At 36.9% G+C, this 19,152-nt stretch overlaps 1 protein-coding gene across 1 annotated transcript in view; it reads right to left on the bottom strand.

Annotated features, from left to right (window-relative positions):
- The window catches only part of CABCOCO1 (ciliary associated calcium binding coiled-coil 1), a 256,921-nt gene that overhangs the window by 21,220 nt on the left and 216,549 nt on the right, over positions 1–19,152 (bottom strand). Inside the window, exon 14 of the mRNA XM_068950804.1 lies at positions 12,862–12,934. Coding sequence (XP_068806905.1) covers positions 12,862–12,934 — 73 coding nt within the window. The remainder of the gene's footprint in view (positions 1–12,861; positions 12,935–19,152) is intronic.

Below are 19,152 nucleotides of genomic sequence, written 5' to 3'. Positions count from 1 at the left end.
AATATTTTTGAATTTAAATCATCTAGAAACTGAGGTCAAATTTTGCTACCATTACACACCACGGTAATATAGCGTCTATTTGGGATGCAATCCTACTAAATCCCCTTAAGTTTCTTGGGGTACTGTGGACTGAGGATCCATGAAGTGGTTCCTAAATCCTAATTGCAAACTCAAAATTTGTATCTGACAGCAGTAAGTGAAACAGAGACATTATAGCCTTCTCACGGGCCACATCATGAATTTGTCCAAAAATCTTCATCTTAAAAATTTATTTTATTTTCTAATTCAGAATGTCATTGTTAAGTAAAGCTTAATATTCCTCAAAGTTCAACAGAGTTATATGCTGACATTATCTGATCATCACACAGAAGTCTCTAAGTAGCCCAAGAAAAAACTGGGTCTTAAGAGGGAGCTAACTGGCAGAGCCAGTCTTGAGCCGCAGGTGAAAATGCAGCTGAAACACCCTCACTGCACCAGTACTGTGTATTCTATCACTGTGCGAATTTAGTGTACCATTAAAGAGAACCTTTATTTATTCCCTCTGCCATATGGCTCTTACTGGATTTGACACATAGAAACCTCTAAGTGACACAAACCTATAAAAATATCCTTTTATACAATTGAATTTCAGCAGGTTGGGGTTTTGTTTGTTAACATTTATGCTACCTTTTTCATTACTCTTCACCCATTCTTCACCAATTAGATTAGGGAGAAAGAGGAAAGGGAAAATTATGAAAAAAATCTATTTTTCTGTAAGGTTGGAGTTATGTACACCTATCTGATTAAGCGATTACTTTTGCTTTCAAACTGGGTAGTGCATTAACAGATAAGCGCTAAGGGAGAAAGCAGGTTGCCTTTGTAATTGGTATTTATTCACTACAAAGTGGAATAAGACCTTTTCATGTTACAGTCTGCAAAGTGACAACTGTATTAAAAATGGTAAACAAACAGTGAAAAATCATAGTGCCTAATTCCCAGAGCAACCCACACTCTTCCATTTACTATACCATGTCTTGTTGGCCACTGTCTAATGTACAGTCCTTAAACTTTTCTATTTCCTAAAAACGCTCCCTCACCGCAGAGTTCTACATTTTATTCTAATCCATACTGTTTCCTGCTTATTAGTTTATGTAATGTTCCTTATACTATGAAAGAAAAAAATAATTCACAAAACAAGTTCTCATTTTACCTTGCACTTATCAAATATTAAGATTTTCCTTGTCTGTCAGACTTCTAAGCTTGTTTAATATGTCATTTGTGTCTGAAATTAATAAAGTCTATCCATACTGTATGATTTTCTCAGTTGTTCTGATTTTGATTATACACAATAATTTGTAATTTAAATTCACAGAAAATGTGCCAAAAGAGCAATGTGTTTTCGTTGTCAGTTTTAAAGGCTTGGCCTTTACGAGTCTCATAGCAAAGCCCTGTATTTTCCACTCATTACATAGTTCCAGGAATGCTTAGACTGACCAATTGCTTCTAATAATTTGATTATATACCTTTTTTCTTTTCTTATTTACCCATTTAATTGAGGAGGTGGATCAGAACAAAAAGTCTATTAAATACACTGCAATAAAAATAGTCTGAAGAACAACGGTAGGAACTGGAGTCAAACCAACAGTAGTTAGGAAACACAGAGATAAGACTGGAATCCTGTCTTTAGCTTCTGCTATTGCGCTTGCTGTGCCAGGGTTCCAAAGAGGAGATTATTTTTACATTTCAGGAGTAATTCAGAGAGTCACATTTGCAAGTGCAGCAGAGAGAGATAAAACATAAAACCTTTATCATGGGCAAAATGAGTTGTATTTGGCCCCTTGCTTTCATTTTGACAATTTCTTGACCTCTCAAATAAAATTTGATTATTAGGCAGAAACGCATGGATCTTGAAGGTAAGATTTCATACTGAGTGACATACCAGCATGTGGGCACCTACCAATAAACTCAGGGGTCGTTCTCAAAACAAATAGAAACGTCAAGACGTTTTTAGAACTCCCACAGGAGGGCACTACAATGCACCACTGGTAGGACTTTTTTTTTTTTTTTTTTTTTTTTTTTTTAAGAAAAATAAGTCAGCAACCTAGCCTCTGGCTATCAGTTTTAACGGTACTGCTAGAAATTAGAAACAGTCTCCAGCAACAAGACTAACTGAGGGCAAAACCTTTAAATACTTCATTTGAAGGATAATCATTACAGGTAATTTAACATTTCTCCAGATGTTAAACTCAACTTCAGCTACATCCTAACTCCTGGAGAATATAAAAAGCTGACAAAACGCCTCCATTAGAGCAAAGGAAAATCATTAAGGCACCTAAATGTATAACAGATAGAGTGGAAAATGATAAATGGGTGTCATGAATACAAAAGCAATGCTAAGAAAAACTCAAGAATCTTAGGGAGATAGTCAAAGTGTAATAAACACTAAGGAACAGCCCTGTCGCTACTTCCTCTTTTTTATTAAACAAGACTAATATACATGGGGCCTAAACACACTGGCAACGGTTGCAGTGAGTCTTTATTCACAACACACAACATTCACTGAATCTAAGGATATAGACCTGAATTCAGCTCCATAGTGTCTGAAACATGCCCACAGCCCTGATCAATCCAAAATTCAAGACTTCTCTAGGACGGGATATTTTCGCAACTCTGGGACCATATTTGGACTGCCTTGCTATTGATGAGGCATACAATGTTTATCTTTATCATTTAAAATCTATGCCATTTCCTTACACTGCATTCACAAGCCAAATCTGATATGCACAACCAAAATAAACTACTGAGCAACTGCTCCGAAGGTAATGTGTTCCTTGAGTAGTGTTATTTGAATAGACCATAGAGAAAATAAAAGTCCTACCAAACACAGGAATTCTGACATCATGAAAATAGAATAATACATGTATTAGCATGTTTAAAACATGTAATATGTTCTGTGCTGCAAAAACAGTAACAATAATTTTCTACAGCATGTTTTTACAATATTGTGGGACTTCCAGGTATAACCAATCAAAAGATCAGAAGCATCACTCAAGACAAAAGTGCATAGAGAACTGTTAATGTATTTCAGCTGGAAACATCCACGTTTGTTTGTGCCTTATCCTGGACATGGCATCATCTGCAAAACCTACACAGGCTCTCGTGTAGGCTTTGCAATCTGAGACAAAGACAAATTTCAAGGGCAAAATCCGTTTGGAAAAAAGGCAAATAATATTCAGAGATACTCATCACCTTACCATCTCTTCAGGTCAGCCAAAGATTCTGCCCATTCTTACATGTAAGGGAAAGCAAACACTAGATATAAAAAACAAAGTACTCCTCAGCAGTTTCAAGTTAGTCGAGAAGAGACTCAGAATTACCTGACTACCAAATTTTCAACAGTACAATGGAAAGTCAAACCATAAACAGTTCAGGTAATAGTAATAATAAGCAATGGGGTGAATCAGGGAGAAAGTCACAAAATATGAGGCTACTTAAAGCTGATGAAAGTCACAGAACAGAACTTGTTTCCCAAAATAGAGGCACAGAATACAACACAACTAAGTGGGCTAGAGCTGGCGGGAGCCGGCCATCAGCCTACAAAGATGAAGGGGAAAGCAATGGAAGCTGCCCTCCACTCTGTTGCTAACAACCTGTAAATGACTCCTGCTTCTGTTTTAAACAGTCAGAGAAATAGCACAGGACCTTGGTTGTGGCCCCTTTCTCTCATATCAGCACAGCTGCACATGGGCTACCTAAGCTCAGACTGCAATGTCTCCATGTTCTCTTTAGGTGCTCATTAGGTATCGGGAGAAGAGGACATGCAGAAGGCACCAAGCTCAAGTACATGATTCTCCCTCTGATACCATTTGCAACCTTCCCCCCACATTTTTGGTACCCCATATCAATGTTGCAGAGTGTATTCAGTCTCAGGAAAGAATCAAGCATTACGCTTTGGATAAAGTCCATTCCTTTGCCAAATGTCTTCCCCATGTAAATCTTAACTAAAACTTGTAAAACTTGTTTTGAATGATTGCACTGAACCTAAATGGTTCGTGGCATAAGTCTTCCAAAAGTCTAATAAGACAGGTTACAAACAACAAATAGTAGAAATGTTGAAGAAAACAGTTGTTTTGTTCATTTTCTGTTTATACAGCTGGGATCTTAAGAAGTCTAGCCATCTGTAAATTTAGTAAATAAAGTTAATGAACGTGAAGAATTGGCACTTTCTAAATGAAAAAAAAAAATCAGTAAAATTAGAAGGCAGCTCTCCCCTACATGTCTTTCTCAGCTTCATTCCACAGAGGCTCGCACACCTCCCCCGTAACCCTGAAGTACCAAGCAACTGGAGAGGATTCTTCACAGACAGATATAATTTATAACAAAGACAGGAAAAGGCAACCCTAACTCAGAGCTTGCTGCCCTTCCTATAAAGTTCACCTCCTTAGCAAGAGAGAATAATTTGTTTGGTTTCGGTACTCGATTCCTTTTTCTTTTATTGCAAAAAAGTTTCCATTGTCCTTTTATGTTTTGATTACTGAGTAAGTTTAAAGACTTGCCAAATAGCCCTAGATTGTTAACAGACCACCGCTATTTAACTTTGAATACCTAAAAAAAATAAAAAATAAAGGCACTGTCCACACTAATATTCTATGCCGTCATATTATTTATTTTCTTCAAAATTTAAACAATTTTCCTAGCTAAGGTTTATTAAATGTAAGCCTAAGTAGCAATATAAGTTACTTCACATTCCAACCATACATCCTATAAAACCCAGCTTTCTAATTAGTAACACTGCATTTTGCTGAGCTGAGCATATACATAGGGAATCAGAATAATATTTTATGAATTAAATATTCAAATACATCAGATTCAATGTTCAGTAAAAATACTTTATGCTGTATCTTATGAGCAGGCATAAACTGCAAGGTGAAATCAGAAAACACAAACTTTCTGGTGCATTTTAAAAAGAGACTTTAAAGGAATGCAAAATTTGTCTATTATCTAGACTTTGAATACGTTCATCTCTTTTCATAACACCAACCAACAGGATAAAAATGTTATTATAATATATAGAGATTATAAATCACTACAGTAAAAAATACCATGCTCTTATTTATATGAGTAAGGTCAAAAATTTATTCATAAGTTCACAAGATGTATGAATTTGATACATAAATATTCACCCATGTCCCCATGGTATTTCTCATGAAATACAACATCACTTGTCCATTCCACAGATACTTTTATGAATACACTTTAACCTGCAAGAAGATGGGAAGCAGCAGATAAAGACAGTACAAAACGGGTTATTCATTGTAGTAAAATTTGTCCACTGTTCTCTGCCTGCCTTGTTCTAACTGCCAATTAGTAAAAATCATGATAGAAATTTTTGAGACAGGGCAATTGCTCTTGAAAACCAAACAGTCTCCAATAAGTCATTTCATACTGGACCAGCAAATACTCAAACGGTACCTGCTGACAATCAGTAAACAAGCAATGCTAAATTTGAACCAAAATATATGTGAAACACAGTATCTTCTTGAGTAACTCCTTGATCCATAGTATGTTCCATGGAATATTTTAAAACAGAAAATAGCGTTGTTCTGCAGTGAACATAATGGAATAGGATAATTCAAATAAAATGTGTCCTTTTTTGGTAGATTCCTCACAAGCATTATTCTTTGAATTAGCCAAAAAATTAGGATGGAATTTGCACATTAACTTCTACCAACATGCCAGCAGCATCCTACCCAGTTCCTCACCAGCTTACTTACATGGCTCTTTTGACAGCTTGCCACCGTGCCCAGACTGACAACATGGTTTACAGGCTTCTGGCTCCCCAACAACATGCCTTATGCATACCTGTGCTGAGGGCAGGTCTGAAACGCCAGAAGCACATGGACCTCGCTCCAGAGGAGTCAACTACCCTATATGGCCTGAGGTGGAGCTACTGGCAGCCTGGATCCTGAGACAGCCTTCAAGAGGATGGAGCAAGGGAGTTTAAACAGCCATGGAAGAAGATTAACTCTGTTGAGAGTGCTTATATTTTGTTTTCAACTGGAATGAAACCAACTGCAAAAGCTGTGAATGTCCTCTGAAACAGAATTACTGATCTTTGCTCAGCTGCAATTATTTTGTTACACATTCGTCAAGTAAAACAACAAGAACTCCCAAAGGGCATCAACGCAGTAAGCTATTAAGAAATACTAGAAAAGTAAAACAAAATTCATATCCTATTAGTCTGCCCTCCGGTACTTTGCTTAACCACTGTAAAATGTTCCCAAATCAATATATTCCTCCCAATCTCATTGTCTTCCATTAAAATTTACTCACATCTATACTTAACAAATACTGATACGAATATTTTTATACATACGCTGTAGCCTTCTGATACAGCACTTAGTCATCTGGCTCTTACAGCATTCTGATGAAGGGCAGAAACATGCTGTCATTAACATACTGCCTATTCTTCCAGTCAAAGCTTACAATTCCTAGTTGCTGTTATCAGAAAAAAAAATACATATGTATGTATATATATATAACCACACACACACACAGAGAAACCAAGCCACTTTCTAAATAAATAATTTAAAAAGAGATCACATCTGTGTATACATTAATTCCTGAATAGTTCCAGAATGTTTTGCCACCAACAATTTTAGTTTCTTTTTTCCTTTCTCTCATATTTAACATCATACATTCATAAATGCAATGTTTTGTCAACTGCATAACTGAAACAAAAACTTATAATGAGCTTCAAAATTTATTTTTGCTCTAGTGTCTTTAGCTTTTCATCCTCCAGGGCACAGAGCAGTTTGACGCCAGTCACTTCTCAGTTTAACTCTGTGTATATGAATAGGTCCACTGAAATAAAATTACCTAAGTGCTTAAAATGAGGCACTTGTTTAAATGCTGGCTGGGTCAGAACCATAGTGCTCAGCACACTAGAGGTATAGCTTGTGTCAGCTATTCTCATTTTTTCTGGCTGAATCTTTGTTTTCATGACTTCATGCATACTACTGAATTAAAAAGCAGGTTTGTTTCATATTGGATGCTTCTTAAGTAAATAATTTTTTAAAAGAAATGCCAAGCATTCTCTAATGCAAGGTTTGCAGAAGTACTCAGCACCGGCTTTAAAGCTGCACTCACTCTCTGGAACTCTCGTTGGCTTTCAGGGCAGCACAGTTCAGCTACCAAGACGCACAAATGTTAAGATGGCTGTAGAAGCCCATCAGCATGTGACCTACATGGAAACATAACTGTTAGGGGCCAGTATAACTTCACCACTGGTAACTGCATACACCAGAGACATTCTCTGAAAAACACGGGAGGTTTCTAATGAGTAAGATATGCTTAAAAGTATTATTGTTTTAAAATATTTCAAATAATGATGCATACAACCCCAACAGTCTCTTATTTTTCATTCAGTGTAATCACAAGTCCTTCAAAATCTCTGGTTATAGTTATAGCATCAAACTTCAAGATTAAAAGGCTGAATATCAGTTATTTTTGTCACTGAAAACTGCTTGCTCTCCAACTGCTTACTTCAGTAATCCAGTCTTAGGTACTACGCACTTCTGTAGCAGACATCAAGAATCTTCCCTCAGACATCAAAGAACCAAGCAGCAGTTTGCTAGTTTTAAACATTCATAATTGTAAAATAATGAACCTACTGCTAAAGCTGTAGTTTTGATCTCCATAGAAGGCAAGATTTGAGAACATGTTCTGAAGGAAAAAATAAATAAAGACTTGGAAATAAAGGGAAAATAGGATATCAGGCAACACTGGTTTATGAAAGATATACTATGCCAGACTAATTTCATAGCTTATTTAATAGGGGAACCAATTTTCTAGACAAAGAAAATGTGAAAGGTGTGATCAGTCCATGAGAGGAATGTTCTGTCATACATATGGGACTGAATGATCTTGAAAAATATTCAACCTTATATTCAATAATATAATTATGAAGTGACACTGCTGGGACAAAATTGTTAAAAACCTGCTGTGCACTGGGACTACGTCAGTTGGAAAAGACAGTAATCAAGAAGAACCAGAACAGTAGGCCTACTACAAGACGGCCACATGAAACGTCTGACCAGTTCTAGGATGCATCATGTCGAATATCCCCGGTACAGAAAAAGAAAGCACTACTGTCATCATGCAAGGCCTTGCTTTCACCTCAGCAACAATATTAGGTGCAGTATGGTTATTCATGAGCAAACCAAATGAATTTAAAGTGAAATAAAAATAGAAAAGACCAACAGGATGAGTAAAAGATGATACGTAGGTAAGAACGTATGCAACAAAAGCCTATCTTAAAAGTGGAGATTGAAGATGACTGGCTTTTTTAGTTTAGCTAAAAGAAGGCTGACAATAAGATTGCTGTCTCCTTAAACACTGAAAAAGTAAATACTGGGGACGGAAAAAAGAACTGAAGGTCAATACCGGCACAAATTGGCACAAGAACAAGTACACATAAGCTCGTCATGAATATATTTAGGCTGGATATTATAAGTTTTCTAACCAGTACAGAAATCAGGCTCCAGGGCAGCTTTCTAATTCAAATAGCAGAGACAAAAAAGCTAACTGGTTTTAAGCTGGAGTGTGACAAGTTTCTGAAGAGGATTATATGATATGTTTGCCTATGAGAAGAAGGGACAATGGAAGAGGTCTCTTCTAGTCTTAGGCTCTTATTTCCTTGAAATTAGTCTTGATGGCTTTGCCATGGTGATGTTTACAAAACAAAGCCTCAGAAAATCAACTCAGTGGTTTTTAAGCATTACAAATATTTGAAATCATCAAGCTTAAAAAAGCACGCACTCCATTAGCTGACGAATGAGTCGCTAGCGTGAACTGATATGCTTACAGAAATGTTCTGGTTTCATACACCTTCAAAATGCAGTTTTCAAGAAATCACTGACTAAATTGCTTTAAAAATGATTTTGATTAACCAATCAAAACGTGCAACACCTAATGAGGATTATATATCAAAGTAAATTCCCAGACTTCAGGTCTTTTGCCATTGGAAAAAAGGTTTATTAGTCTTCAAATAGTATATTCTTCCCATCCACCCCCTTAAATTCAGACACAGAAGGGATTTTGTTCAAACTTTCAAAAAAAAAAAAAAACCCAATCCCACATTTGGATAAAGACCAGACATAGTCTGAAAGCTTAATGTTTCAGAAAGTAAGAAGCACATGGAAACAAGGCATTAATGGAAACTGTTTTGGAATTCTAAGTACAGGGAATGATATCTAGTAACTGCTATAATACTGAATGTGCACTGCCATTAAACTTAATCTTCGATATTTTTATTGCAACCTGACCCACTATGACATCTCTGAAGAAAATTACATTGTACACTACCGCTTCAAGAAGTCAAACTTAGCTAGTCATCTGGGCCATAAAATAGCAGATTACTCCATCAGGCTGGCTAAAGCAACTAGGAATAAAACTAGATTTACCAACCACATTATTTTTATTAGGAAATGTTTCAAAGCAGACATAATCCCAGAAGACTTTAGCCTGATTCCATCCAAAAATACACAACAAAGAGCATCAAAAACATGAACTGCAGTATAAAGCACAGTTTGTAAATGTGAAGAAAAAAATTACAAGATGTGCTGTAATATATCATCCTATCAAAGCAAAGTAAATTAACTGAACACAGAAATAGAAAATAATAAAAACTTCTACACAATTCATGTATTAACAATTTAAACCTTTTTATAAGATCTGACATGTGTTAATGGGAATTGCTCTGTTGAATCCCTGCACATCAAGATTTAGTCTGTACTCCATTTGCTTTCTTTGAATTTGCAGGGTAATATAGGTGTACTAAATCACAGCTAGAGAGTAAAATCTCCAGAACTGATAAAAGGAAAAAACAGTATCTTTAAAAGCAATCTTCTTTAAGAACTCTGGTATGCTAGCAGTACATACACTTTATTTTGGATCATGGCCAGAGTACAGCTGTTTCTTCTGTAATGGTTCTGAATGGGGGGAACTGCTCATAATGCTAATAGAAAAAAAGCAACGGATTTACTCAGCAGTCTTAACGGGTCTCTGTAATTCCTTGTACCATCATGCTTTCTAACAGGTATTCATGCACACAAAATACATAGGTCTTTGTAGATCTGCAGTGAAGGAGAAGTAAGGGATTTGATAGCTGGAAAGGTAAGTTTTAAATTTTAAAGACTGCCAAACTAGGTTAGATGTATGATGTGCATTCTATCATCTAACCAAGCATTCACGTCTTTCAGTTTTAACCTTTTTTCCTAGGCTATATGATCACCTCAGGCAGCTTGATTTAAAGGCTTTAGCTGAAGCTAAAATACATTTATATTAGCCAGTCGTTCATTGCCTTTTTTTTTTCCTTTTAATACTTAAATATCATCTGTATTTTACGAAGTTGGTTCCATTATGCATTAAGGATATTAATCTGACTGTGATGGTCCACTAATTATGCACCATATTTAAGTAACTTAAATTTTGTTAACTGGCATGGCCACAGATACTGTATGCATAATCTAACTGTTCTGAGTCATTTCCCTTTTCTTTCTTGTCTGATTTTATCCTACACAGGAAACAACAGGGTCATTTGGAAATAACTGCAGTGAAAGATCAAAAAGGAAATCTCATTGAGAACGCCGTATAAATCCCCGCACTAGAGAAAAAGTAAAATTCAATAGGTTTATAACCCATTTCTCTGGAAAACACATGCCATGGCTTCTCCAAAAGGATATCCATTACAACACTAAGTACTACTTTTAATCGTTGTAGCTGCATATCTTTTAAACAAACAGATCTTGTTATTAGACTATTGGGCTCTTCTTTGGTAAGTAATACTTTCACCCTACACAGCAGTCTTCATTTGCAAAAGGAGATAACACCGTAATTCAGCTCTTAGAAAGTCATGGTTCTTGTTATTCAGGCAAACCTGGCCATTACAGTTTGGCCGTTCCCAAAGCACAGGCTCTTATCATCGGAACTAAAAGGAAAATTTTTACGACGTGAGCAGTACGGAGCTTAGCTGTGGGCTGTGGTGTATCTACAGCACCTATTTTGTTACAACAGCGATCTATACAGCAAGACAGTGGTCAGTCTTACACCACAGCTCTATCTACTACTTTTAGCAATCAGATTTCCCAGATCCTGTCCAGCCCGCCTCAGTTCCCTGAGCACGTGCACTGCCGGGCATGTGACTCTGGGAATGCTCCTGCCGAAGGCACGCACCTCAAACCACCTCTGTCCCTCTCACTTGTTAGGGTTTGAGCTGTTCACCTACGGGACTGCAGAGACGCAAGGTAATGCTCTCCTTTATGAAAATGGATTTCTAATTATAAGAAAGCTGTAGCCAGAGAACTTGAATTTTATACCAAGTTCACTTCTCATCACATTTTAACCAATAAAGTAAATACACATAATGCAGCAATTTGTATGTACAGCTTCAAAGCTATACATATTGTAACTATAACTTACTGAAGAGCAATGTATCACCCTATCAAAATAAATTCTACAAAAAAATAAGCATTGATCTTATTGGGTACCACAGTGAAGCTGCACAAATTAAAGAGTCTCTACCTTGGGACTTTAGAATACAAAATATACATATTAAACTGACCTGGCACTTAAGCAGTAATTACTTTAAGAGAGCTACAGTTAAAAACTCTCATGAAGGTTTTAGTGATGGCTATAATTTGTAAACTGCACTTGTTCCTTGGATGGATCTTCACCAAGCTAATTCACAGACATACATTTCCCTCACCAATTTTACCACTTAGGAAGTACTAACCAACCAGTGATCTAATTAGTTAATACAGAAAAACCCAATCAAAATACTAAGGTTGAAGTCCTGCTCTACTTATGTAATGACAGCTTTGACAGTGATTCAGCATAGCTGGAATTTTGCCCCATCTTACAAATGATAAGAATAATTTCCAAAATATTTGCATCCACTTCAAGAAAAATATTTCTAGTGTTTAATTCAGCTATTTAGAAGCAACATAGGAAGAAACTACACCACATCCTTTATAGACAGTTTCCCAGTTTCAAGAGCAGAGGAAATATTCAAATGTATGTATGAACTCTATTTTCCCTGTATACTGATGAACTAAAGTGTCCCACCAAAAAAATTCTACCACTGTGCCTCTCAGAGTAACCAGTTGTTTCCTAATATAAATTATAAAAGTAAATCCTTTTTGATGTATTGTAAAATATATCCTCAATAAGCACAGTACAGCTAAAGGAAGGTTTCTTTGATGAACTGAATCTGTCCATTAGATTGAAGAACACATCTTGAGACAATACATTTTCTTATGTATTTTTTCACATACAAGATTGAATAGATGGCAAAGTTTACAATCAGGCCAATTCACTGTTATTAACTGAGTGCCTTCAAAATGCTGAATTTCTATTTAGCTTGTTTCTGAACAATCTGTATAATTAACTGTTGGTAGCTGCAATGGAAACAAAACCTGTACATACATACATATACATACATAAATATTAGGACTGCGGTCAGCCTAGGCTTGGTACACAACCTTTTCAGGTTTTGATTGCTGACTTTGAAGTATAATCAGACTCATGCATTGCTGATTCAAATTACATGCACCACCTTAAAAATACACACATGGAAGTACTCGTGATTTAGCACAACTAGCACCTTAACCAAGGAATGCATTTACACTTCTTTGAAATCCAAAATTCGTTTTGAATCTGAGGATCAAAACATCTGCCTTGTATTCTTTAATCTGCTATTTTATGCTATTAGTAATATAGTAATGTTGACGTGCAGTTGCTTTGAGCAATAAAAAACATATGCCAGAGTGCATTCATTAAATAACTCTGCAATAATGAGTCCCATCTATATAAATGACTTACCTCATCACTTATCACAAGTTCTTCTCTAGGACTATGGAAAAGATATTCATATAGTTTATAATGTTGAAATAAGCTGGAATACAAGAGAAACAGCAGTAAATCTTTAGAAAGGTAACACTATTAAAAAATCTGTTACACTAAAAGTCAGTCACTAGTAGGGTGACATTCCAAATGTTAAAAAGAAATACTTGTTTAACTACAACTTGCAGAATATTTAATTTACGCGATTTACTGTTAGATAGCTATAGAAAATACCATATTACACTTAAGAATACATGCACTTGTTATTGAAACTGAGTTCTGAGAAGACGGTAAGTTCTACTCTGAAAAAAGTAATTCCTGAAGCACTTATCACCAGCATACTTACAGCTTTAATATCGGCAACATTAGACAAGAAAGAAACAAAAGCCTACCCAGCTTTCAGATTCTGGGATGGGCTGGTAGTCTACTACGCAAGTTTGATCTTGGAACATGAAAACAGTAAAGAATGGAAGCATTTATTCTCTCAAAATCATGTTTCAGAACTAGCACATTATTTTCTTAAAGAGAAACTTGCCTGGTGCTTATTTTAAAATTACACAGAACACAATGAAAAGAGGAGACTGGAGGGTGGAGAAAAAGAGCAGCTTTTCTTAAAAAGGTGGAAGGAATGAAAAAAAAAAAAGAAATCTCTTGTTGAAGCTGTTTTTCCTTAAGCAATTGTAGAGTACAGTAGATTGACTGTCAATCTACTGTACAGAAATTCAGGTAACAGACTACTGAAAATGAGATTAACACGCTTGAGTTTTGTGTATTACAAAACAAAAACAAACTTTCTCAACAACCTAAAATAATTATCTTCCTTAAAATATATAGAGCTTTCTCTTTCACATGTTTTAAATAATTTTCCTTGTTTCCTAGTGATTAATGATATAGTTTTTTTTTTTTTAATCAAAGGTTCAGTTTGACACAGTCTATCTGTTACAATTACTTGTTCTCTTAAAATTACGATACTGAAATTCTGGCTTTGCTTATGTCATTTTGACATATGATTAAAAACACAGCTCTGTGATTTCATAGCACGTTCAGGTTGAGGAATGATTCAAAGAGTTTATCACACTCACATAGCTGTGAAAGCTATGGCAATAATTGGAGGGAATGTTTGTAACTGACTGCTGTCCTCTCTGGCTAAGGACACAGCTTTTTTTTATGTCAGCACCCAGGATGCTGAAGCCTCTCTGCTTGGCCCCTGTAAGGCCGCATCTGGAACACTGTGTCCAGTTCTGGGCCCCTCAGGCCAACAGAGAAAATGACAACATGGAGGGGGTACAGTACAGGCTGATGAGACGGTTGGAGCTCGACCATCTGACACAGGAGGAGAGATTAACGGACCTGGGTTTGTTCAGCCAAGAGATGAGAAGGCAAAGAGGGGGATCCAGTTGCAGTTATCCACTACCTAAGGCAGTACAGAGAAGAGGGGAGCCAGAGGTATACGGGAAAGGCTAAGCTGCAACAGGAAAAATTTCTTTGCCATGATAGTGATTAGGCACTGGGACAGGCTGCTCAGTAGGGCTGCAGCATCTCTGTCCTTGGCAATACTCAAAACTTGACTGGACAAAGCCATAAGTAACTTGACCTGACTTTGAAGTTAATCCTCCTTTGAGTAGGAGGCTGGACTAGGTGGCCTCCAGAAGTTCCTTCCAACCTAAATTTTTCTATGGTTCTAGGAAAGTAACTACTACACACCATGTACGCAATCATCTAGCTAATGCTAAGGCTATTGCTACTTGCTGCTGGATATCAAGCATTATACTTATACAGTTAAGCCTTCTGCTATTTATTTCTGGGCCAGGAGATTAAGGAATTAACAACATCCACCCCAAAGTCACCTGTCAAAAGCTGGTGCCCTGGTTTCAAATCTTTCAGTCTGTAAGGCAACTGCCAATACCAAGATAGCACATACATGTTGCTGATAAAAGGTTCTTGTCCCTTGTCAGAGGATGTATGCCAGCATTTTAAAACAATGTTTTTCTTTGATTTCTTTTAGGGATGCTCTTCCTTATTTCATCAAGTGTCTGTTGAATAAAGAGTGTCAGGAATAATTCTGACTACTGCAGAAGTGTATGTGAATTTCAGCTTTTATTTGGAGCATCAAGTATCGTGCTTTCCTAGGAAACAAGCAAAGCTCACATACAATGTTTTGGGGTTTTGTTTGGGGGTTTTGTTTGCTTTTCCTTTTAAAAGAGCAGAGTAAAATTAACTGCATGATAAGCACAGCACACGTTAGAAAAAATATGTGCCTTTGAGTAAGACGGTTCTCTTTTACAATAAACTAACCATAATGCAAACAGGTTGAAAAATTATGACAGAAGCAATCCTGGTCAAAAATATTTAAACAGTAGAAGGGGTGAAGGAAGAGCAAGCAGAACATCTCAGGGCCAACTACATCTGTTTTGCAAACATTTGTTAACTATGAAATAGTTAAAGATGCTTTTTAGGTGAGGCTCTTCAGAAACATACGGTAGAAACGGCATTCATAGCTGCATTCACATCATAAATGTGTTTACAATATCAGTGCCTAGCCATAGGACCCAGTGTGACCTGCTCTTTGGCATGTGGCCCTTCCTGCACCTCTGCAGAAAGCCAGGCCCGCGCAGGCACCAGCCTGGCTGGTCACCCCATGGCACTGAGGCATCTGCACCCAGGCCCCCGCCTTGCGCCCAGGCGCAGCCCATGGAGGCGCTCCACCAGCTCACCGCGTCTGCTGCAGCAACGAGAAGCAGCGTGCTCAAATGTGTCCGAAATACAATCCTGGCTGGGGGATGTAATGGGGAAGCCAGTTGTGGGAGTCTTATGTTCAAGATACACAATTTCAGGTGACTGGTCCTTCCCTGAATCCCCCACCGTTTTGTACAAGGTGTCACAGGCCACTGCCACGGTACCAAAGAGATTTCAAGAAACACTGCAGGCCACAGAGAATTTCCTCTAATTTAAGCAGCACTAAATGGCCACCTAATGTACAGTAGCTGTTCTTCTAGTCCTTGAAAGCAGCTCACAATTAGAAGAATACAAAGGTGGCATTGCCTGCCTCTCTTACATGACAGTAATACATTTTCTAGGACACGTAGTCAAATGCATCTGTAAAACTTTCAAATATATTTTTGCCTGAACGGGTGCAGACATTTTTGTGCATATGTATAGATGCATTTCCTAATTTTGTGAGAAGTATTATGGCAGCCTCATTGAACATTTGGCTCTTTAAGTGCCATATTAACGTTTTATTCTACAGTTACATTTAATTCAGTCATTCAATTATCATTTGTTAAAAAACAAATTTGATTACCAACTTGCATAAGAAATTCGGCTACCACAAATTACAAGTTCCCTTTTCCCAAACCCAATCACATAGGCAATTAATTTAAGTTGCAATATGTGCCATCTCATTTGCAGTACGTTCTTATAATGGTACTTCACCAAAGAATTTCTTCCTTACTACAGTGGAGAGATAGGAACTGTCTTTACAGTAAATCTTCAGGATTTATTTGGAAGTGACTCAGATCGATTTATGAAAACACGTGTCCTCTCATGTACACAGCTATTTTCTGGTAATAATGTAACAGGGGTTATTTGAAAAGATAAGAAATATTTTATTAACATCACAGACATACAAGAAGTGATATATATGTTTCAAACTGCACTGATAGAATCAGACTCTTCTCAGTGGTGCCCAGCGATAGGACAAGAGGCACTGGGCACAAACTGAAATCCAGGCAGTTCTGTCTGAACATGAGGAAAAACTTCTTTCCTGTGAGGGTGACTGAGCACTGGTGCACGTTGCCCAGAGAGGTTGTGGAGTCTCCTTCTCTGGAGATATTCAAAACCCACCTGGATGCGATCCTGTGCAACGTGCTGTAGGTGACCCTGCTTGAGCAGGGGAGGTGGACTAGATGATCTCCAGAGAGAGATCATCCTCAACCATTCTGTGATTCTGTAACTTAACATTTTGCATTTTTTTCTTTTATTTATTCCAGTGCCTTAGAAAGCAGTCAGATTGACAGCACCAGAAAATCTGTTCTTCCCCTTAGAGCCTCAAAATATGTTCTTTATGGACTATGTTAGATGTATAGATAATTTTATAATATTCCCACAAATACAAATCATTACCTTTGGCAGTTCCAAATTCTTTTTTTTTTTTTTTTTTTTTTAAAAACAGAACTCTGTTTAACCTGGCACCCTTAATCCTATAGTAAGGGAAGAATTCCAATCCTATAGTAAGGGAAGAATTCCTCCATTTAATGCTCTTTAAATCAAAACACATAAATTACACAACCTCAGTATTTAGCTTGGAACAACAGCATAGTTTTCTTTCTTCTATCAGCTGTTATACAACGTGCTTTTTTGTTTCCTTGCTTGTTTGCATCTGTTGGGAACAACTAAAAGATTCTGTGCCAGTATTTTTAGGAATTATACAAAACGAATTTTACTTATGCAAATAAGATTTTTTAAGAATATGGCATCTTATGCTGTCATATGAGAATGCGAAGGTGATTAACATTTGACATATTTCCTTAGCTCCACTGCCTCCTGAGAGAAAACGTCAGGAGATACGTTGATGTGTATTTGCCCAAGGAGTCAAGATAAAAAAGACGATAACTGTCACCTTTCACCAAACCTGATGGTGTCATTACAGTTGCTGCACAGTTTGTGGCAACGTGGTTAAGTGTTTGTCCCTATTTCTATTATAAATCCCATGGGTTTATCACTCACCTGTAAAAACGTGATCTGAACTAAAGCATGTCATATTATCTCAGGTAGGGGGAAAAAAAAGCTATAGGCCTATCACTTAAAATTTAAAAAGTGAAGGACAAGAGAAAATATTAAATACATTTATTTGTATTGCAATAAAATTCACTTACCTATTTTTGAGTTCATAAAGCTCAAAATAGACCCAGATAAAAAGTGTGCTGATTCAGTTCTTCTTTAGAAAAAAAAAAATATTCAAATGGGTGACATAATGGATTGCATAAACTGGATATATATGATAAACTCTAGTGTATGTTTAAATATCCATGAACTTGTAACAGCCTGTACTTGTTACAAGTTGGGCAGAATCTGAACAGAAATTCACACATCTGGTGGCCAGAATAACATCTGCTGATAAAATCTTGTGGCCTGATTATTTTCCCATTGAGTTAATACTTCAATGGTAGTAGGAAAGAGCACCTAATCTCTTTGACCAAATCGTTGTGACTGCGAAGGACTTACTTCATGGACAAGATCTCTACCAATAGATAATTTACACAAGAACCATAGAGATCCTATTTGGAAAGAACATTTGCTCCATACACATATATAAAAGGCACAGATGGGAGAGGAGAAGCTAAAGTTGAATGAGGCATCTTAATGCCAAGTTTCATTTAAGCTTAGGGCTAGTACTTGGCATGACATTGGTTTGCCTTGACCAAAGAAATCTAAGATTCAAAGAGATGTTCACTTTTCATATTAGGAAGAACCTGAAGGTCATTACATTTTCCACTAAAAAGATATTAAAAAAAAAAAAAACAGAGAGCAGGGAAAACAGAGAGACAAACTTTATAGTCCAGAGAAATCACCTGAGATGGGTTTAAACACTCAGTGAAACTGAGTGGCCTAAACCAGGAGGCAATTATCCATTGTAATAATCCTGTCCATCTTCAAGAGAAAACACTTTCTGCATCCAAGAAAACACACTCAAACACTTTTAGATGGGTTAAACTTTTCCTAGCAAAAGAATAGTCAGAAAATTCCCAACAATTCTACATACGGATCTATCATGACATCATGGTCTTCCTCATTTTTATGCCTGTCTGCCACAAACTCTCTCCCTCTAGTACTACCATTCAGGTCAGGAAATGGGCTGAATGGGTATAAATCTAGCATAGTATATAGGCATATATTAGCAAAGTATCTTTTCCATTTCCCATCTCTTCTTGCCCCCTGGCATATATGAGCGATACAACAGCTCAAGAAGCACTCTGTCCACCATGCACTGGAAACAGGGCTGTATGGGTAAAGCCACTGTTACGATTATGACATATCAGTGGAGAAAAGTCTCTATGCTTCACTGTATAGTCAAGACTTTATACAGAGATACATGTTAGGCTACCTTCTAACCTTCATGTTTTCTAAAAAAAAGTAATTGAATTACTGCTGTTTGCATTTCTTTTTGCAGCTCTCTAAAATTTGAGACCTCTTCACGTAGATGCTGAATTTTTGCTGACTTTGAAATGAAGTTATTTTTATGACTCATACTGATTTGCCATAGCCGTAATT

Source organism: Struthio camelus, chromosome 7 (genome assembly GCF_040807025.1).
Source record: "Struthio camelus isolate bStrCam1 chromosome 7, bStrCam1.hap1, whole genome shotgun sequence".
Lineage (NCBI taxonomy): Eukaryota > Metazoa > Chordata > Aves > Struthioniformes > Struthionidae > Struthio > Struthio camelus.
Note: the sequence above shows the minus strand (reverse complement) of the source record. Positions and strands in the feature narration are given on the sequence as shown.